The following is a 22,507-nucleotide window of genomic DNA, read 5'->3' on the forward strand; positions in this document are numbered from 1 at the left end:
TTTTACTGAATCCAGCTTGCCTTTTGCATTGCTTAGACAGAGTCGCTAATATTTATGGCGTGCCAGAAACAGTTTGATCATGTGAATGGAAACTACAAAACTCAAAGTTTTAATACTATGTTTATATTGTATATAATTTGGTTATCCCATATCACTAGGCACAATATGTAGGATTAACTAACTCTTCTGAAATTTTAGTAAGTTGTTTTCTTCTAGTTTAATTTCTTAGGGAATGGAGTGTGAGGCACCCAGTGATATCCATGGAAATGGACTGCTACCATAAAACAGAATTATGACTATACAGGATCAACTAAATGTAAAAGTTGTTTTGAGTGGGAGCAAACTTTATAAAATAAATAACTGAAGGCATAGCAAGGAGAATATATAAATTACTGGGTTTGGTTTGAAATCATCTTTAGGTTGCATTACTGTGAAAGAGATTTTTAGTAGTAAATACAGGCAGTTGAGTTCTGGCACTGCCATTTGATTAAAATGAGTGAAGGGAGTATCTATCACCGTATGGACTTTTGCCAACTTGCCAATTCATTGGGACAGTCATACACTGGATAGTGAAGGAAGGATCTTCACAACTAGAGGGGCAAACAAACACTTCTGAAAGAATTATGGAAGAATTTTGCTGCAGCAAAATGGCATCAGATTAAATCTCTGCCTGACTAAAATACTGTAGGATGAGACAGTATATTCAGACTGTTAATTTGGCAGATCCAAGGTATCTACTGAAAATCTCTGGGTAAAAAATGTTTATTTTTTACTGCTGATTAGCTGTTTTTCACTCCGTTAATGAGCATCTCCAAGGAAGAGCTGAAAGAAAAGAGACAATAAGGAGAGGAAGAATGTAATGTAAAGGGTAGGAGAAAAGGAGCAGTAAGACCAGTTAAATAGCATAAGTGTATTGTGATAGGGGCCATTTAGCACATATATATAAGACCTTCTTCAAGAACCCCAAGAACAGCAAGAAACAAGTATTTAAGCTGTGTTGCAAGATAGTTGCAGCCTTCCACCTCAAAGTATTGTAGTGGTAGATAAAAGCAACTTCTTCTGTTTAAAGAAAATTTATAAAGATAGTGGAGTATAGTTATTAAGAAAAGAACTACATAAATATAAGTACTGATTATTTTTGTTGAAAGAGCAGGATCTGTAAATTTTACAAATTCTCAGAAAAAATGTCGTGATTAGGCTGTCAGTCACATGTGAAATAGAGCTCTGTGCTCTGCAGGTTGGGTGTTCGGACATGCTGTGTCGGTGTGCTCTGTGCAGACTGAGGGATGCTCTAGAGGAAGGGGAGCGGAGAGGAGTTGGGCTTTGTGTCACTGCAGTGTTCGCAGTCAGCTCCTGGGAAGCCTCACACAGGGAAACCTTCCTGGCTTGCTAAAGCTGCAGCAGGATGAGGCTCTGGCGTTGACTGGTTTGTTTGTTTGAAGAAAGCTGTGTCGGGCAGCCCTGCCCTGTGTGTCTAGGGAGTGATTTATTGATTCAGAATAGGAGGGGTGTATTTTTTTTTAAATCTGCAACTGGAATTTGATGAAAACTAAGAAGAAAAAGACAAAGATAAAACATATTGCAAGCATATTGAACCATTGCAAGGTTCTCTGTAGCTTTTCTGCAAACGTATGTTCTAAGTTTGAAGGTGTTTTCAATATTATTTATTATCTACCTAGCAATATTCTGCTATAGCTGTCGCTCTAGCACATCTGAAATAGGACTTTCTCCCCAGTGGAGCAGTAGCCCACTCATATATTTGCATAACTTTCTCCACGTGTCACTGTTCTGCCAGCCTGATTTGTCACAAGTGCTTAGAAAGAAAGCATTGGTGGCCAGCACGAACTTCATCCAGTGTCTCTGCTGTGTCACAGCACCCCAGGTCCCAGCTGCGAGGGCAGCCTTGGGCTAGCTAGCTCTGCTCTGGGCCAGGCCAGCAAAGGTCCATGATGCTGAGGGTCATCTCAAGGCACCTGTGCAGTCAGTGCTGCTGAAGTGCATTAGGACAGAAGACACAGTGTAATACCAGCACACACACGATTGTGATACCTGTGGTGTTTTTTTCTTTTCTTTTTTTTTTAACGTCTCTCTTTTTTGTGACGCCTTCACTTTTTTCTTTCTCACACACTTCCATACACTGCATCTGCTTCTGAAAATTGGGCTTTTTCCCACCAAAGAGCCGATTCCTCCCCTCTCCCTCACATTATATTCTCTTTGAGGGGAATCCTGACCTTGTTCTTTCTTTAATCAGCTTTTTCCTCTTCTGGGTCTTCTAGGACCCTTCCTCCCCATTCCTAGGTTTTTTGGAGGAGGAGAAGACTGCCTTATACTCCTCACCCTTCTCCCTCCCGAATTTACAGGCACGAGGTGGTCAGTCCTCATTACCCGTTCTGCTCTTCATGGGAGCAAGAAGGTTGACTTTCTGATGACCAACACCAAGTAAACCTGTTGTGGGAAATGGCAGCCTGTTTGCCTAACACCGATTTTGTACCATGGAGAAAGATTTGACCTAGGTTTGCTGCTTGTATCTGTTTAAAATTCTGGGACAGAGACTGAATAGATCCTTTTGTATGAGCTTCTTATTTGCACCAATAGTCATTAAAAATTCAACAGCTGTTACTCTGTAGTATGTGACATACTGGTTATTTCCTAATTACCTACAAAAACAACCCAAAAGACCATGAAGATTCCCCTGTGTGCCTAGGGAGATCATTGCTTAGAAAGTGCATGCCCTGTAAACTCCAGTCCTGAGCTGCTGTGGTTATGTACCTTGGCCTTAAGAATAATAGATGCTCAGACCATTAATTGCTTTTATTTTATGTCTCTGTTCTTTTAAAATGGAATTTTCTTGTTCTTTTTATAGGCTGCCTTATATTTTGTTCCTACATACTAGGAAACAACTTTAACACTAAGGATTGATTTTTATCAACATAAATAATGTATTTTGTGCCTTTTCTATTATAGTTTGTAACAAAATTTTAAATGTAATATTTTTATCTTAGTAGCCTGTGAAATTTATTATTCTTTTTCATGGGTCCCATTTTGAAAAAGTGGCATGTTCAGAAAAGATTGATTAACTGATCAGGAACATTTAAGATACTTTCAAATTTTTAACTACAGTTCTGAGCTACCTGTGGAAACAGCATGTGAAATGCTGTAATGACATATCTTCCCTTGCCATTTTAAAAATAAAATTATGAAAAGGCAAATCCTTTTCTCACACACACAGTTTTATGTCAAAAGCAAAAAGTAAATACAAGAATTTTTGTCCTAAGCCCCCAATGCATGATAATCAAAAAAACCCCTAAATACTATAACTGATAGGTGATATATTGCTTAATGACTTTTCTTGTTCTTACAGAAGGAGCTGAACGAATAGCTTTCTTAATGCCATGAGGCTTCTCTTTTAATTAAAGCAAATAACAGTATTCATGCTAAATGGTAATTATATTCAGTTTAACCATTAACAAAACATAACTTTTTGAAACAAGACTAAATGCAACTTTTTGTTCCGTTCTTCGTGTGTAAATTACATGCGGCATTATTAATTTGCTAGCTGAGGTTGAGGCAGTATACACGTACATACACATACTTCATCTGCAGATTTCCAAGCTGTATGCAAGAGTAGCATTATTCTCAGTTTACAGATGTGAAATTTTGTCATAAAGCAATGAATGACCTTTTCCAGTAAAGGGCTCAGTTACCTACCATGGGACTTTGGGTAGAGCTTAGGCATTTGGTTGCACAATTGTAACTCTGCTTATCTGCTGTTTTATTCTGGAGGGGCTTAAGATCTGTAAATCCTGTCCATGGACTGCTGATGTCTCTGACTTCTGAACAGTTGTTGGATAAAACCTTGACACAGTCTGGGATACAGAAACGGGGATCTAGTAGATCTGATGGCAATCAGATCTGGTGTGTATCGGAGGGTGAGGTCTCCTCATCTCATGTTTTCATCCGTCTGTCTCCAACTCATGCCAAAGCCCTCCTCCTATTTCATTCCACTCTCCAGTTCCAGTTATCTGAATATCCTTCATACTGTGACCTCATTCAGAGAATCAAAATTTGATGAAAGTTGTTGAAGGGCAAATAAGTCATTATTTTCACTCTAGAAGAAAGCAATGTTACCGTGATAATCCTATTAAAAAGTCAACAGAATTGCAATCCAGAGGAGCATGCATGTTTGCACTTTGAGTTTGCACCACACCCACCTGCCTTTATGGTAAATATTGCAAAGTTCGCTTGAAATGCCACTGTCCTGCTGTGGCTGGTCATTGGAAAAGGCGTGCTGACTCAGCACTGTGAAGGGCAGCAATATGCCATCCACAGCCTGCAGTAACAGATGGAGGCCTTTAAAATCCATGCTGCTCTGGGCATTAAAATGTCCCTGAGCTGAAACATTTAACTCTTCCCCTTTGGAGAGAGTAAGAAATGTGTCAGACTCTGGAAGATAAAAGCTTTGGCCTTGCACGGCTGTGAGTAAGTGCAAAATATGTCCACTACTGCTAATAACAATAGCTGATTATGAAGAAATATATTTTAAAAGATACTTGAAGATATAAATATAAGCAAGCTATAAATATAAGCAAGTATTTTTAGAGGCCTTTACACATAAAAGGAACCCCTTACAAATAAATATCTGTGCCATCAGCAATTACTGCCTCCAGTACAATTTGATAGAAGGTAAAGTGTGAGATAAAGAATGCATCACGTTTAAATATTCTTCACTTCGATGGTTTCTGTGCAGTTTTTGATGATCAGGCTTTCAGGATTTTCAGTTCCTAATCTTCGGAGAAAGACTCAAGGCAGAGAAATACTCAGCCTAGAAAGCTTTAAGTTAAAAGAAGTTTTTTACTTTTTTGTGTAAGTCCTATTGTCTGAAGCTACAGTTTCACTGTTTAACTTTTCACCTGAAAATAATTCACCAACATAAAGTATGCATGAGATCAGGTCTTCATCCTCTGTTGAAATCATAGTGCACAGAGTCTGGTCCAAACAGAGCCCCTGGGAGTTAAGTGGAATACCATATCATTTTGCCTTTTTTTTGATACATTGGCATATGTATTTCATGGGGTATCTGTAAATTTGTTATATATATATTCAGGTTACTTGCTATTTTCTTCTGTCTGGCCGGCAGTATTTTCTGCTTAGGAAATGTTCTTAACTCTTCCAATGTTATTGTCCATAGGGCCATACATCAAGCAGACCATATTCTGTAGGGGAACTTATGGTTACAGAATAGCTCTGATATCATATTGAGCATACCAAATAGCAGAATGTAGTATTTCTGGAATAAGGAAGGACTGGCAATGTGTTTCCAGATCCTAAAATAGAAAGGCACCTGTCAGGAGCCAATAGCAACTACTATTTACAAGTTATTCAAGACAGGAAGTTTGCCCCCTTTTCCTTTCACCCATCTCAAAGGATCATTCTTGTATTGTTTATGACTGTAAACTAATTTAAAGACAATTTGTTTTTCTCCGTGGCATTAATGAATGTAAGAGAGCATTTAATGGTACATTTTGCATATATTTTCTCAATAGCAGTATTGGCCCTTATGAAGTTACTGGTGTAGTACCTGACAGAAATTGAAAGTAATATTAGAAGTAAAGTTATTTGCAGTAACGTTAACCAAGCTAAATGTAAAACCTGTAACTTTCTTGTTCAGGAAATGTGCCCAGTAAGAGCAGCAGAAGTTTCCCTTTTGCTTGTGTTGATTGATTGCTGTTCCTTGCAAGTGATTGCTTTATTCAGCCCTTGCAGTGAGAACGTTTCAAAATGCTCTGTGTATGTCTGTGTATGTATTATATTGCATTTTTCTGACATATGTATACAAACATACACATGCTGTCTGGAAGGAAGAAAGAGTATGAATCCTTATCTTTATTCTGATTTAGTTCCATTCTAACAATATAAAGAAACCATTTTATACAGCATACATTTTATGCATACTTTTGAAGAATGACGTGAAATATTTGTCTTCAGCAGCACTGACATGTAAACATCAAATATTAGCTTTTGATTGAAGTACTTACCCTCCTAGTGCTTCCCTAAAGCTTTGACTGCTTGATTTGGTAGTTTTCCTTCTTAGCTTTTGTGCATCTGCAGCAGCCCAGAGGCTTATTAATGCTGAACCAGAAGCATGATTTATCTGTTCCCATGTGCTGTCTCTGATAGCAGCCAGAATCAGGACCACATACGTGGTAGCAGCCACTTTGTTGTCCTATGTAATTTGAAGTATGATGATCATTAATGACATAAAGCCCTTCAGTGACCACGGATCTAGGATTGATAAGGCTCAAGCAGTCATTCATCTCCCAGCTGTTCACATGTACCAAACAGGCGGCAAAGCAATTCACATGCTAGCAGAGAGCAATGAGGAAATAAGAATCCGTCTCCAATAACGAATCAAGCCCAAGGCGCTTTCCCTGCTTCCTGTATCCATCCCACCCCCAGGCCATGGACGCCTGAGTGTGGGCAGCCCCAGCCCTTGTCCCCACACTCTCATTCGGGGCCATGACATCCACTTTCTCAAGCTGCCCACAAATAGAGAGATGGTTCTCCAACCTGGGAATTGCTGAGTTTGTAGTTCATAAACCCCAACTTGTTTTCATGGCTCCTTTCAAGACAAATTTTTGTTTTAATGCCAAGGGTGCTGGGACATGACCAAAGGAGGCATGTCCGGCTTTAATTTACAATAAGCTCACACAAGTCATGTGAATCTTTCTTGGGGATGAAGAGCCTTGAAATTACTTGGTCTGCAGGGTAAAAAGACTTCAGTGTATAATGTTCTTAATTGTTTTTAGAAAGGAAATTGAACTTCAAAACATTCAGAAGGGAGCAAGCCTTTTAAGTGATCTTAAATCACTGGGGGTGCTTTAAAAAATAATTTCAGTATAAGTTGAATTTTAATTGCCTACCCCTTCCTCTTATTGTCCCGGTATTTTCATCCCCTCTGTTTTCCAGGAAGAGATTGTTATTATTGCTGTTTATTTTAAGAAATCCGGTGGAATTTCTCCTGCAGTGCAGCAAAATTTCAGGGCTGGATATGTTTTAATATTCTATCTTATGAATATTTTTTATATCTTTGTAATTAAAAAAATGAAGTTTTAATGACTGCTCTCCTATAAACCCTGGACTGCTGCATTTCTGATATAAGAAACTGAGGACAGACAATGCCAGGTGCAGCCAGAATATTGCTGCAGCCCCACAACATATCATTTTTTTAACATTATTCAAATTAGTCTCAACACTCATAATTCTGTTGTTTCCTTTATTGCTGTTGTAAAGCAAATGGTTCTTTTATACAAATGTTATCTCCTGGCTATTAATTCAGCAGTTATTTTGGATTATGGCACTCCTGTTAAATTTAGGAATGTTAAACCTCATAAATATTTAAAAGTTTCAGACTGACATGGGAAGAAATTGTTTTTTACTTGCTTTGTTAATATCCTGTTGTTCAGTTTATAATAGATTTGGCATATATTGTTATTTCTCCATTGTTTGACAAAGAGAAAAGCAATTGCAGTTGAGCAACTGCTTGGAGTGTTTTCCGTTGAATTGTAACAGGTTGGTAAGTGTTTGTTTCCAGTGCAAAATAGCAAGGAAAATAACTCTTCTCATTTTCCATCAAGAGGAGAAAACATACATGAAAATTTTAATCAGAGCCCCTACCCACTTCAAAGTTCATGAAAATGCCACAGATGGTTTGTAAAACATTTTCAAGCAGATCTACTTGTATTTGAGTACTGCTGTCTCAGAATCTCTGCTCTTTAAGCTTTGTTCTAAGGAACAGGTAAGTAAAACAGACAAATGTGTTTCTTCTGTCAGGGCTTTCTATAGAGAATGCATTTACTACACATAATGAATGTATCCATAGAATAAATATTAGTGTGCATCTCGAGTATCCCCAAAAGCACTGAAGAATAACTGAATGATAAAAAAAAGTCACAATTTTTGTAAGACCAATGAAGGTCTAGATAGCAGAGTCTCTGGGCCGGTGTTTCTGTTTCATCTCTAACAGCATTTTCTTTCTTCTCTTTACCTCAGAAGCAAACATACAGCTTTTTACCCTCCAGAGTGTTAAGGGGTACTAAGCTGTAACTCCTGTTGGTATCATTTAGCACTATTGAGGAGGTTTCAGTAATTGTTCCAAAAAGATGCTGAATCAGCTTGACCTGGACAAATATGCTAGCAGACAAAGTAAGCCTGCAGGTGGATCTTGCTTCTCCACCTGCATGTTCCAGAAGTGATTCAGCTGTGTCCTGGGCTGACACTTGAATTGAAGGGTTTGTTTTATTTCCCACATCAGTTAACCTCTCTGGGTAGCACCATGACTTTTTTGTGGTATTGGCACGCTTTGCTGTGCACTGAACTGAAAAGACAGTTTCCTTCTAACTAGCAAATAAGTTAACACTGCAACATTAATACTATTTTATGGCAGGTTTACACCATCTTGTTTTACGTGGTATGGCTGAACCAGCATAATCCTAGTGTAAAGTAATAATCAAGAAGGCACTTTTCCTTTGGCTAGAAAAAGATTTTTACATGTCAGTGACTTGTCATATTTATGGATACTATTTTAAAATACAAGTTTTCAAAAAGGAAACCATAAGGTAGTCATACAGAAGCTGTAATTGTGAAGGTGAACTTATAACTGCATGAATAAATGGGTGTTTTTATGTGCAAAAGACAAGCTGGATGTGCCACACCATCTGAGTCCATTTAAGTTTAATTCAGCATGGTCCAGCTCATGGCCTGTGGGCTGGGTCCAGCCCCTGTGTGAGGCTTCTACCTGCCCCGGCGCCTTCTCTCTGCAGGAGACAAGGAGCAGATGCTCCTTCAGCACATGCGGCCTCCTGCACCTGCGCTCCCTAGGGAGTGGCAAGGCGTCTCTGGCGACACGTAAGGAAGGGCAGAGAAGCCCATGAGGGTTGTCAGCTCCTCTGGCTGGCTCCCACAGATGCTGCCACTGGGCCATGTGTGTGCACAGCTGTGTTAGGCAGGCTTGCACACTCTTTTGTATGGTTTTGCATGCTCATTCTTCTATTACAAACAGAAGAAAAAATCCACTGTTATATGGACAAGGTAGAACGTAGGGCTTTTGCTATAATATGTTTACTTACTAAATGATCATAATGTTTAAAATGATTTTTATATTACTTTGAAAAGTATTTCTGTTAGACATTTATTACTCTTTTTGGTTCTATGAATGTATGGAGAATAGTGTAAAGCAAAGGGCACTTGTATACTTAAGGATGTAAAGACATTTGGATGGAGAAATTCTGCAGAGTGGTATATTTACTTTGCATTTCTGAATGGTAGCAATTAAAATCCACAGCTGCTGGCTATCCAGATGTTTCTTGCATTCAAGCATTGTAATTTGCATTGGAATATATTGTGTTACTGCAGTAGCTGTAAAGTGGTCAGCTCTCTCAGTCTAAACACTATGTATGGGCTCCAGTTGGGATGGTGAGCGTATTTCCTGCTCATATCAGATTCTTCTTCCCGCTGCTTCCATGCTCTATTGCTTGGCCTGCTTGTATTTCTCAGATGAAGGCTTTTATTGCTTGGCATTCGGATGAAGCAGGGGATGTACTGGCAGGTCAGAACTGAGGTATGGGAGGTTTCTCTTAAGAGACTGACCAAGAAAAAAAGATCCAAGTTTAGAATCAGAAGTTTCCCTTTCCCTTTGGCATTTTCAGGCAGCAAACATTCCTCTGGTGTCAGAGCTTGGCATTGATGATATCCATTTCGATGACTTCTCACTTGATGTGGATGCCATGATTACTGCAGCCCTCCGGATGTTCATGGAACTTGGAATGGTTCAGAAATTTAAAATTGACTACGAGGTAACCATCTGCTCTGCAGAGATGTCTGCTGCTTTTGTCTTGGCACTGCTCTGTCCATTTGTACACATTTAGTAGCCCTGATACAATTTGTACTTTTCATTTCAGACGCTGTGTAGGTGGCTTTTGACAGTTAGGAAGAATTATCGAATGGTTTTGTATCACAACTGGAGGCATGCTTTCAACGTGTGCCAGCTAATGTTTGCAATGTTAACTGTAAGTATCCAGCTACAGACACAATCCTGTAAGAGCTTTTATTGCCACGTTGTCTTACCTGTCTAAACGTTTTTCCAACCTTTGTTTTCTTTTCTAGTTTTTATGAAATTGGTTTATTTCAGACAGAAAGGCACACAGAATTAGGATATTCAACTTAAGGCGGCACTTATTTGGCAAAACTTTATGGTGTTTTAGTGACAGTGATATCACAGGCACATTAAAGTGACTGAAAACAGATGGCAGTCTTGGAGTGAGCTTGTTATTATACATCTTGATCTTACAATAATGTTTTTCTTTTGGAACTCTTTGTTTTGGCATTTATTTCAGTCTCTCAAATTGGAAGCTACAAAACCACGGAAGATTAGAATCCCAGAAGAAGTAGTATTTATTAAGCTGAAATTTATTACTTTCTTTTCTTTTCTAGCATCTAAATAGTTGTAGAAGGTATCGTCTTAAAACATTTTAAGATCATCTTCCAATAGCATCATCTGAGTGAATCTTGTGTCTTCATTGGACACTATAGCACTGCTGGGTTTTATTAGCATATATCTCGATCAGTCGTTTTATCTCCTCTCAGCAAAGTAACTCCTGTTGAAAGTAACAGTGCTTTTATGGTCTTTCTCACTTGTGCTCTCCCTACATGACAGCAACCTCACCACACGAAAGAACCCATATTTAGTAGGTGGTTAGTTAATTCCTGTAAGTGTGTCAATAAAAAGGCTGGTGGTCCTGTAACATTTAAGATTCTAGTTCATATGGCTTGATAGAAGGAATATGGCTGTGTGCACAGAATACTTTACTTTCCATTTTGGTTTTGTCTTATTTCCAGACAAAAATAGAAGTTCAAATTCAAATTTTTACATTTTTTCTTCATTTTTAATTTTGATGTCAATTTTGATGGGTTTGGTCATCTATTGAGAGTCTTTAAAAGGTCTTATTTGTGCAGGTATTTCTTCATGTGTTTGAAATGAAAGTTTATGAAGACTTTATAATTTTAAACACATTCTGTAGAAAAGTAAATAGGTTTAAAGATTGCCTTTGCCCCATGGCATAATTCATTTTTTAACAATTTTTTTAAGTCGTACCAATACCAGCATGGCCACAATTAAAAACTCTTCATTCATCATTTTCCATGTTTGCACACACTTATCAGGCAGATGTCTTTAACTGTCTGGAGTCCAAGCCTATGCCTGTTGGTCAATAAAAGATGTGACAATTTTACATTTGTTTAGTCTTGTGGAAAGTCTTTTGAAGCTTTTTCCCCTTTTTGATGATTTTCTTTCTTTCAAATTTCCATGAATTTTTAATGCTTTAGGGATTTGAAAGCAATACTCTAATATTCGTCAGTAGATACTAAAAAAGAGTGGGTGACAAATAAGCCTATTTTTTCCAGTTAGAAGAGTATTTGCCACTAAATCTCAGAATTTCTTTGTGAGGGACTAGCAAATGGAGGCACCCAAAAATGAAGGCTGCATTTGCAGATACTGGAATATTTCCTTTCCCAGGGACAGAGAGGAAACATTGGGATACAGCTAGGAATAAAATCCAAATCTTCTGACTTGTTTAATGTGGTCTCAGGTGGACAATGCTAAGATTCTCGCATCTCAACAAAGACATGGAAGGAGAAACAAGTCTTTCTGTCAGTTATTTGGGAGTTGGCATTTTGTTGACAATAAAAATACCACTGGGCTGCCCTTGCTGGGGAGCTATGTTTTGAAGACACCTCAGTCTGTGGAAATTTCCAAGGAAGGGCCTTCCTGATGCAAGGGATATCATGTGCTTGTTCCCTCATTTTTAAACAGTGAACTTCTAGATCCTCATGGCTAGCCAGTCTACGAAGCGTGACTAGCATTCGGGCACTGTCAGCAGCGGGGCTGTCAGCGGAGACTGTGCAATCTGTCCCAGTAGCAGTGCAGTGCAGATCGGTGCTACATCTGTTGCTCACTGAAATATTTCCACTGTTTTTAATGGATTTCAGACTAAGCCCGTGGCATGTTACATGTTCTTAGGGCACAGCTACCTGTGCTGTGTATTCCCATCTATCCTCCTCAGTCTGGCCTCATCTCTGTGTACGTCAGTTAAGAAAAAGACAGGGTATGAAGTCACCTAACAGGTAAATGACATTAGTTCTAGGTCTGTCCTGCAGGCTACAGGGGCTAGTTGCTGGGAGCTTTTACCAAGATGTAGTAGGTTGTATCAATTACCATGAGGCAAAGCAAACAGATGTTAAATAAGAGAGAGAGAAACTGTTTGGGAGTGAGGTTGTTCAGCTAAACAGAATTAAAATTGTTTCTGTCTTCCAGCAAATGTCGATCTTTAATGAAACCTCGTGATAATGTGTGGCCATTGGTAATTTTTGAAGTTTTACAATCTTCACTTTTTTAAGATAATAATAGATTTAAAAGATTTTTACTCTGAGGAGTAAAAGCAAAGCCAGGAGACATTGTTTAACTAGGAACTATGTTCGTTTCTGTCAAAGGCTCTCCATAGGCGGCGAGGTAGCTTCAGTCCCCCAGCTTCGCAGGTCTCATTCATGAGGCAAAACGTCCTCTAGATGGAGCTCTGAGGCCAAGTTTTCCGCAGGTTGTTATTCTGGGTGGGAAACAGTCCTTCCTACCAGGCCACTCCATCTCATCCAGAGATGACGAAATTGGCAGCCAGCAGCGAGAAAAAAAGAGCTCTCAGAATTTCTCAAGCAGCCAACAGCAGGCCTGGTAGGCCTAAATCTTAAACTACTTTGACTGTGGTTTGCAAAGCATAATTTCAAGATCGCCTTAGCAATCAGTGCGTGGACAAACCCCGTCGGAGGTCAGCTAGAATTTTCAAGCCAAGCTTGTGTTCGTATCTGCACTTCCAGCAAACGCAACGGTGCCGGTACAGTGAGTTCTGAGTGGGCAGCCGGACACACGTACCGCGGGGATCTGAGTTATCGGACGTCTTGTTCTGCCTCACTGCTGTCCTTTGGGGGGAAGAATTAAGTTTGGTGTGTGACCTGCTTTGGCTGCTGTCACTACCAGAGATAGGAATACTAGTCTTGGGAGAAAAGACACAAAAGTGATAGTCAAGCAACTACTGATAGCAGAAGGATTGCTCTTGCTGTGTTTTTTTTCTTGCATGAACCATCATAGTTAATATGTGCCTCAGTTTTTCATCTGTAAAAAAGAGAAAAGTAGGTCTTACTGTAATGTAGTGATGTCTAATTTGTATTGTGGTAACCTCTAAAGGCCCAACCGAGCTCCCATTTAAAGCAGTAGCGAAATTTAGCTGGGCTGAACAAGCCAACCAACAAAAATCCAACAAAGCTTAAACCAGCTGTTTCACTCCCATGTCAGGTTTCTGTATATGTAAACATATATTTTCTCTCTCCAGATAGACACTGGAGAATTATTAGCCCAGTCCTGCGAGCTATACTTCTCTATTTCAGACTCACCCAAATATTCCAAAGACAAGCACTGAAGCAAGACTGCTCCTGCGAGTTAGTAACATCAGATGAGAATAAACCTCAGGATCAAGCCCTGGCTGGCTTGTTACTAATGCCTTTGTCTGACACACTTCATATAGATACTTATTTTAAAAAGTAAAAACAAAAAAGTAAGTAGTATAAAATTAAAATCCCATCTGGTGTGCTAACAACAAAACATATAAATGCGGGGCAAGATATAATGAATGCAATTCATTTCCTCACATGAAAGAATGACCTCCATAACTCACTGGAGACTCTGCCACTCATGAGTTATGGGTCATTCCTTTTCTGGTGAAAATGAATTCTGCTGCGCCATCGTCTATCGTTACGTATTTTTTCTTTTTATGTGTAAATTTAAAAAATGGGGAAACATAATCTTCTCCTTCCTTGCATTATGTACAAAAAAAGATATCCTCTTACCATAACATTGTTTCTAAATTAAATATTTTTATTAAATGAAATACACTATATTTCTCTCTCTCTCTCTCTATATATATATATATATATATATATATTCCATGACAAGATTTTGGTTAAATAAAACATTGAAGCTATTCTTGAGATATTGTTACTGTTAGTAAATTCCTTAATCTGTTTTTCTATGTTTATAATACAGTTTGAATCCTTGGGTTTAATCAAAGCTTGTGTTACACTAAGGATCATTTATTACAGCAACAATTTTTTATTATAAAACTTCTGTTTTCAGTGCTTTATAACTCAGCCATGAACATTTTCTCCAGAATGAAACTTGGCACATGACATGTTGTCAGTTACAAGTATTTAAAAAAAAATTTTTTTTAAGAGACCTTGATTATTCTTTGTTATACAACAGCAATGTTTAAAAAATCAAAATAGAAAACACCATATTTTTCATATATTTCCTCTGCCTGTGTAGCTGTTACTGAAACTAAAATTTTAAAAGCAATGCAGCTAGAAGTGAGGAGAAGCCCCTTCATAATAGTCAAGTCACTCTGTACATGTATGGATTCTGTATGAGTAAAACCTTTTTCCCTCATTTTTGATTATCTTTTTTGATATGTGAACTTTGAGTCCTGTTATAAAGCTTTCCTAGCAAGTCTTGTACTTTCTCAATTTCCACTAAAATGTATTCCTGAGCACCTGGGAGATCTTGGCCCCCTATACTGCCTAAATATTCATAGTCACATAGCAGATTAGAGAAACAGAGGATTTGGGATCTGAATATGTATTTATTGAAGTGGAATTTATGGTCTTCAGGGTCCCTAGCAGAGTTTTCACGTGGTGTTTCAGGAATTGATTTGCATCCCTGAGTGGGCTGGACATTCCTAAAGGAGAGTGAGGACATCAAATCTCACTGATACTCACTGTCTTTGAACCACCTGACCCTCTTTTTGTCAGTGGGTAAAATTATGCTGCACTGAAAATCAGTGAAATTCAGGATTTCTTACAATCTAGTGTTCAGTCTAGGCTTGATCTTCCAATATAAATGTACTTTATATTTCTTTTATATGTTTCTTTCATAGTAACTAGATTTTGCTGCTAGTTAGAGTGTGGTTGGAGACTGGCACTGTGGAAATACGAATGTTGTTATATGACTTTCTCAGTCAGAGAAAGCTCAGCCAGTCATTTTTACAGGCAGTACTACCTTACATTTATGAAAAACTGAAGAACCAGATTGTTTCTGTCCTGGGTAAGATGCTCGAAACCAGCGAGGTGGTATCTCACACAGGCTCCAGCACCTAATCCAGACATACTCTGCTCAGGATGCTTGAGATTATCAGTAACAGTAGTGTCTCATCTCTGGCATGAGGCAGTTCTGGCAGAAAAACTGCTGTGGCAACTATCTGTGAGGAGAAATAGAGTGATAAAAAAGTGTTTCTAGGATCAGCTTCTGCATTCACACAGGCATATCTGGTTGGAGCTGCTCATGGGGCATTTCAGTACATTAAATTTTAGAATGTTGCCTCAAATTCAAGCTGATATCTGCAGCAGAATTATGCCATTTGAGACAAAATCTCCTCAAATCATGTCATGTTGTTTCTAATTCCCGTGTCCCGGAGAACAATCTCTTAATAGATTGTAATGGTTACATAAAATATATTTTAGCTGGTCTCTTTTATACGTTTTTTGATTTAACATCTCAAATATTTCCTACAGTAGGAATTAACTAAGATGGTCACCTCAGGATCAAAGAAATCTGTGTCAAAGGACTTCTCTTGATAATTTCAAAATCAAATGAATTTTGTTTTGTATTACGCTCTCATGAAATTCCAGTTCCTGTCTTAGTGTGTAGTTATTGGTTTTTATTTTCAGCTCTTTTCCCCTCCAGTGCCTTCTGGGTAGTGGGGAAATGGCATGTTGGAAATGCAACAGAGAGATAATAATAGATCACTCCAAGGACATTATCTATTCTGCTAACCATCTAACATACTGCAGGGAATATAATATGACAATAAAGCATTTATCTTCTCCTTACTGAAAGGTTCGTGGTATCAAAACAAAGTTGACTGTTGCTCAATGGACTTACATTACTTATCCCTTCTGCTTCTGATAGTTACAGCTGCTATTTTTTCTGTTCTCAGACAGCAGGATTTCAGGAGATTCTGACTGAAATTGAAATCCTTGCCTTGATTGTGGGATGCTTATGTCATGACCTTGACCACAGGGGAACCAACAATGCCTTCCAAGCCAAGTAAGTTTTCTAATTCTTATTATTTTAATTTGTTTTTCTTCCACAGAAGAGCAAAAGGTGACCAGGATAAAGAATGACATGTTAATTCCAGGCCACCAAGGCCAAGTATTCTTATTTTTGTATGTAGTGAGGGACTATCCATCTTTATAATTCTCTGTTTTTTGGAGTAATTGCTGAACTTGTCCTTTGTGTCAGGCTGTGGATGGGGTTACCCCAATGCACTGAGACCACATGTAGAAATACCAGCCTGATGTTCCTTTCAGGCTCAGGTATGAATTCTGGCATTAGACACAGGTAACTGAAACTACCTGGGTTGCTCTTGCTGGCTGGAATGTAAGAACTTAAACAAAATCTTGTTAAGCTATTAAAAATAAAATAAAATAAAATAGGTAAAACTGAAATCATGCACAAAGGGCCACTGGTTTGCATAAATGGCTCCTCCCTGGCCTGTCCCATACGCTGGAGTATACAGAGCCTGTTTGGAGACCTGCCTGGGTGTGCAGGTGTGGGTTGGCCACCCAGTGAAATGGTCAGTACCCACCAGAACGTGATGCTGGGTTTTGCAGTCAGATTCTTATATCACCTAAACGAAATCTTGCCCTCTGGATCTTTTTCAATTCTAAAAATGAATTTTATTCTAGTCAAGATGCTTAGGACCTGATCTAGCAGCCCTGATGCACATTCTTTTACTCTCCAGGGTGTTGCACTCAGACACATATAGTGAGGTAGAAGCAGGTTAGTAGAAGGTTTGGTGGTACTCCTTAACTGGGAGGTAAGGGAACTCCCTTGACCAAGGTCAAATTGTGCCCAAATTCTGTGTTTGAAAGGCAGCAACAAATATCCCTTGACAACATCCTGGCTCAGCTCTGAAATGGAGCTGTCAGTCACACAGATTTCTTCTCCATAGCCCATGTTGTTTTGTTGACTCCCCAGGTCATCTTAGGAGATTTGGGGAGACCTTGCAGCTCTGTTGTCCTGCAGATCCCAGGGTGTGTTTGCAGCTTTGTCTGTTCTGCACTGCTGCTAATCCTGTAGTCTGGGGGGGAAGTGATCAAAGGGTTGTCCAAAGATATTTGAAAGACAGGGTTATGTTGTATTAGCCTGCTCTGTCCTGTGATTTATATGGAAAAGAGGACCCTGTTTGCTGCAACTTGTGTATGCACAGACTGCTGCATTTCTGGAGGCGAGCTGCCTCACTGAACATCACTCAAACTGATGTTTCCGATGTTCTCTAAGCTGCCATGTCCTCAGCTATTGGTGTTGCTATACAGTCTCAGTGAAACGACAACACTGTCTGGATCTTCAATCATCATAGCCAGGAAAATCAATTGCAATGTTCAAAAGACAGAGCTCCTGGTGCAAAGGTTACCAAACACTGCTAGATACCTTTTTGCAATTGAGTCTTGAAGAGAATCAGAAAAGATGAGGCAAACAGGAAGCTCAACTGATTGATGTTTATGTTCCTGATTTACAAAAATGAGACATAAGATTTGCATCTCCACAGCTTTAGACCCTTATTTAGTTAACCGCTTCTTTACTGTAATGTTACACAGCAATATCTCTTGGGCAGAGGGATGGGTGAATTAAAGGTAGAGGTTTCAGCATTAGACTGCTGTCAGTTATCCTTGTTGTTTGACAACTGTGTATAAAGCACTCAGTACAACTCTATAAAGAAATTGCTAAAGACATACACAAAAGACAAACATTATCACACAGGTATAAAATAACCCTGAAAACAGAAGCTGTAGCTTTTACAACAGCAGCTGTGATTTATTCCTCTAACCTGACTTATAAAGTTAAGCATCATGTTTTCCTATTTTATCTTCAATGTTCAACACTGCTGTTTTGTATGATGAAAAAGTCCCAGCGGTATATGACGGAAGCAATATCACAGTTGTCTGAAATGGCTCTCTTACATTCCTCAATACTACGTCTTCTAGGGATGATGTTTCCAGATCAACTCTCTCTAATATAGCTGCCCCTGATAATTAAATATCAGTATGTTGTGATTTTGTAGTATATGCTCCTAGGAGACTCTTTCCGTTTGTCTCTACCATAATCTCTTAATACTCATTTCTTTGGAAAGAAAACCCATCTCATTGCTTTAGGTTGGGTCCCAGAAGTAAAGTAGTGGTGAACACTAATTGCCCTGACAATCCAATCCTATTCCCTGTACTTCCCAACAATTCTCAATTTTATAATTACATTCCTTTTTTTTTTGTCCTTTAAACTTGGAAAATCCTGTTCTATGCATTTTGAAGCTAATTTTGTTTGAGACAATAAATGTGATTAGCAAATACCTTCTAAGGAGATGTCAAACTTTCCTTTTATATTCTTAGCTTTCACTTCTGATTTTTTGTTTAACTTAGTATTTTTTAACTGCCTGTTTTTATGGACTGTAAAGACAGGAGCTCAGCTGCATTTGCAGCCTTTTTTTTTTTTTTTTTTTCCAAAAAGAGTTTGTAAATGTTCATTTTAAGTTGCTGTTATTATATCTACTAGGAACTGAAAATTGAAAATGGCCCCTGCCCCAAGAACGTTACAGTTTGTCTTCACTGCAAATTGGTGCACCTCTGCTGCAGAACCACTGAGGCATTTTTGAAAGTTCCATCCCAAAATTTCATGTGGTCCCAGAATAATCTTTAGTTTGCTGATGATATTTAGCAAGGTCTGGAACATAAATGCCTAGTATCTAGCTTTAAATGAATATTTTGAAATTTTCAGCTCTCTGTAGTATGGTTACTGAGATGGAGAGTGCGACTGTATGCTTTCATGACTAAATTGTCTCTGAAATCTGCTTGGTAAGCAGACGAGCAGTGTTTGTTGACTCCCGTGTTCTGTTTCAGGAGTGGATCAGCCTTAGCTCAGCTCTACGGCACCTCTGCTACCTTGGAGCACCACCATTTCAATCATGCTGTCATGATTCTCCAGAGTGAGGTACAAAAGCATTACTATTAATCTCACTGTAAGCTGTTGGGCAGTTTCAGCCAGGGAAAGGAAATACCACACACAGTACCTTTTTAATGCCCTCTCCTTGAGGAATTATTTATTGGTTACCACAAAGGTCACAACTAGCACAAAATTAAACAACTACGAATGCTGTTCATATAGCCCAGAGGTTATATCTGTCTCAATCAGCTAGGGGCAAGGAGAACACACCCTAATCATGTGGTCAGCTTTTACTCAGTCTTCTTACATATATCCTGCTCAGTGGAATGATAGGTAGACGAGCTCTTACCTTTCCCACAGGTGCTGCGTTCAGTACATCACAGTCATCCTTTACTGGACCAGTTTAATATTTTGACAGTTCTTTTGTAATCAGTATTTTCATAATGTTTTTGAATTATTTTGTTAAATGACTTTTCTTACAGTTACTCTCAGTGATATTGTACTGTCCAAATTACACTAGCTACTTTGCAGATATGTATAAAGATACAGTTCTTGCCTAGAATATCTTTTGAGTAATGGTATGTAGCATGCACTAGCTAAGAGATGTAGTAAGGAGGGGAAGTAGAAGGATGGACCCACATTCCTTACAAAACAATGGTCACATTTTGTTAATTATACAGAAAGCTTATTACAAAATGTGTTCAGTATATAGAAAACAAAAGTATTGTTCATATTTACACAATTGGATACTATATGCTGCTCTGCAATAACTTTCGAAGAGCATTTAGGAGTGTCCTATGATCCTATGATCACAGGCAAATGGGAACAAGGTGATGACTTTACCTCTGCATTCAGTGTTGCAGAGATCAGTCATGGGATACTGACTATGGCTATAGTATTCAGTTTCTTGACATTACGTTAAAAATGTAGCTATGGAAAAGGAAAGCCCCAACATCTCAAATAATCAACATTTTAAATAATCAATCAATCAGCTCAATCCACATAGCTTAGGCTATCTTATTTAGAAGGCAATAATGGGAATTAAATGGCCCTTTATACTAGCAGAGAAAGGCATAACAAAAAGGTAAAATTGAAAGTTAAGCAAACCTATTCAAAATAGGGAAAAAAGAACTTTTTTAAAAATTTTTTCCCCAAATCAATGAGACTTCAACCACTGGAACAAGCTTTCCTGGGAAGTGGTGAATTCTCTGGTTCTTGAAATATCCACTATAGCAGGATGTCTTTCTGGAGACAGGCTCAAGACAGGCATAATTAGATGAAAGTTTATAGCTCAGATCGGAATAGATGCTTTTTTAACCTTTACCAGCTTTAAAATCAAGAAATGTATCTTTTTTTTTTCCCCTGAAATATACTCCAGCTTCTTTCCTGGACATAAAATACTACTTCCCTGAAATGCAAGTCCTCCTCTTTGATCATCAAGCATCTTCTTCTCCAGGTTCTTATTTCTAGACCACAAAATTAATCCCAGTGGGATTTTTATCCAATACTTGTTAATGAAACACAACACCCATCAGTTTGGAGTAAGTGTAGCATTTTATTTATGTGAATTTAGTCACATGTGACTGATGTTACAGCTAGAACTCTCCATTAATTTTGCTGTTTATAATTTGTTTTCTGCAGGATTTAATGGAGAAATTATAGGATCTCTGTGCCTCTTACTTTTCAGAAGTTCAGTTACAAAAGCACCTTCCTGCTCCTAAGTATCACTATTAAATAATTTGTTTCCTTTCATTCTGGTTATGGAGCATCTTCGAAGACCTTAATTCATGATTCTTTAAAAAGTCATGTACTGGGCCTACAAAGGGCCTTCAAACTGCATAAGACTGCTGTTCTTCAGGCTGTGTAGCAAAGGCTTGTATACCCTGTAAGACAACCTCATGATAGTCAGAGTGAGCAAAGATACTGTTTTGAATGAAAAACTGATTTAGTGTCTTTGACTGCTCTACAAGCAGTTTGTGTGCCTGCAAGCAGCAGCACAGATAAATCTATTAGGAGCACAACTCAAAAGCTGCAATGCACAGCTCCCAGAAACATTTAATAAGAGGAAAGATTGAGATGTATCCATAGTTTTTCTCCATAAACTGAATCTGTGCAGAGTCAGATCAGAGAGTAAATCTTTTCTCAAGAGGCTATAATTTCAGCAGAGTTTAGAAAAACATCCCAGGTGCTTGATTACAATGGTCAACTCTTCCACCCCAATGTAATCTCAGTAGTATTAACATTATTATTTTGTCATAGTTTTGCCATGAATCAGAAAAAGCCTCTGCTACAGGGAAATAGTAGACTAAAGAGGTAGAAAACCTTTTAAAAACCTATATTGATTGCTAGCCCTTTACCTCCTTTATCTCTTTCATTATAGGGTCACAACATCTTTGCTAACTTGTCCTCTAAGGACTACAGTGACCTTATGCAGCTTCTAAAGCAATCGATATTGGCAACAGACCTCACTCTGTATTTTGAGTAAGTATTGGCATTTTTTGTATTTGACAAATGAAAATTCGAAGAACATTCTCTAATGACCTATTAAATACCAATAAGGATATATAATATGAGAAATTAGTGTTCAGCTGTGGTTGAAGAGATTTAGTCTAATACTTAGTATATCTTAGGCTAATAGAAGTATCTCAAGTGTCTAAATAAGTTTTGCTTTAATGCACAGCATGTTTGTATCAACAAAAGGCAAGTGAAGTCATAGGCTGATACTTCAAAGCAAACCCAGGAATCAGCTACAGCTCAGCCCTGTAATTCCTCTGTCCTTTCTGTGGTAATTTCTTTGGGTGTTTAGAAAATCAAGGGTGTTTTGTAATTTTTCCACCATTTCTGACTTTCAAATCTACAGTGGTATACACACCTATGCTAAAAAAAATTACTATATTTAATTACAGAGCCAGATACTGAGGTAATGAAAGTACATGCTGCTTCTCTGAAGACAAACTATGCCAATCTGCATCTGATGAGGGTGTCTTGCAAAGTTAATCTGTAAAAGTATGATAGGCTATTTCTCATAAAGTTTTCTTCATTTTCCTTGTTTGCATATCAGATCTCCAAGTAGTCTTCAAGTTGGTGCTATTTTTTTTTTCCAAATACTGCTAATTAAAAATATTCAATAAACATTTTATATTTTCAGTATATTTCAACATCAAATAATTGTTATAGATATTTCAATAACAAATAATGTATTTCAATATCAAATAATATATTTCAATATCAAGTATTTTCAACAAAATATTCACAGAGAGAATGCATGCAAGTGTGCCTGTGGTTGGAGGAGCTGAAGTGTTGTGGTGACGTTACACTTTTGGAATCACACTCGCTAGCACATGTGTGTGCCTGACTTACTTACAGAGAGAAGTGCTACAGGTGTGCAGTTTTGTGTACTACCTTCCCAGGCTTGACAAT

At 38.2% G+C, this 22,507-nt stretch overlaps 1 protein-coding gene across 1 annotated transcript in view; it reads left to right on the forward strand.

The window, feature by feature from the left end:
- PDE11A (phosphodiesterase 11A) overlaps window positions 1-22,507 on the forward strand; it is a 146,232-nt gene that overhangs the window by 97,988 nt on the left and 25,737 nt on the right. Inside the window, exons 11-15 of the mRNA XM_067298516.1 lie at window positions 9,705-9,851; window positions 9,957-10,064; window positions 16,089-16,198; window positions 19,045-19,135; window positions 21,468-21,568. Coding sequence (XP_067154617.1) covers window positions 9,705-9,851; window positions 9,957-10,064; window positions 16,089-16,198; window positions 19,045-19,135; window positions 21,468-21,568 — 557 coding nt within the window. The remainder of the gene's footprint in view (window positions 1-9,704; window positions 9,852-9,956; window positions 10,065-16,088; window positions 16,199-19,044; window positions 19,136-21,467; window positions 21,569-22,507) is intronic.

Source organism: Apteryx mantelli, chromosome 6, assembly GCF_036417845.1.
Source record: "Apteryx mantelli isolate bAptMan1 chromosome 6, bAptMan1.hap1, whole genome shotgun sequence".
Lineage (NCBI taxonomy): Eukaryota > Metazoa > Chordata > Aves > Apterygiformes > Apterygidae > Apteryx > Apteryx mantelli.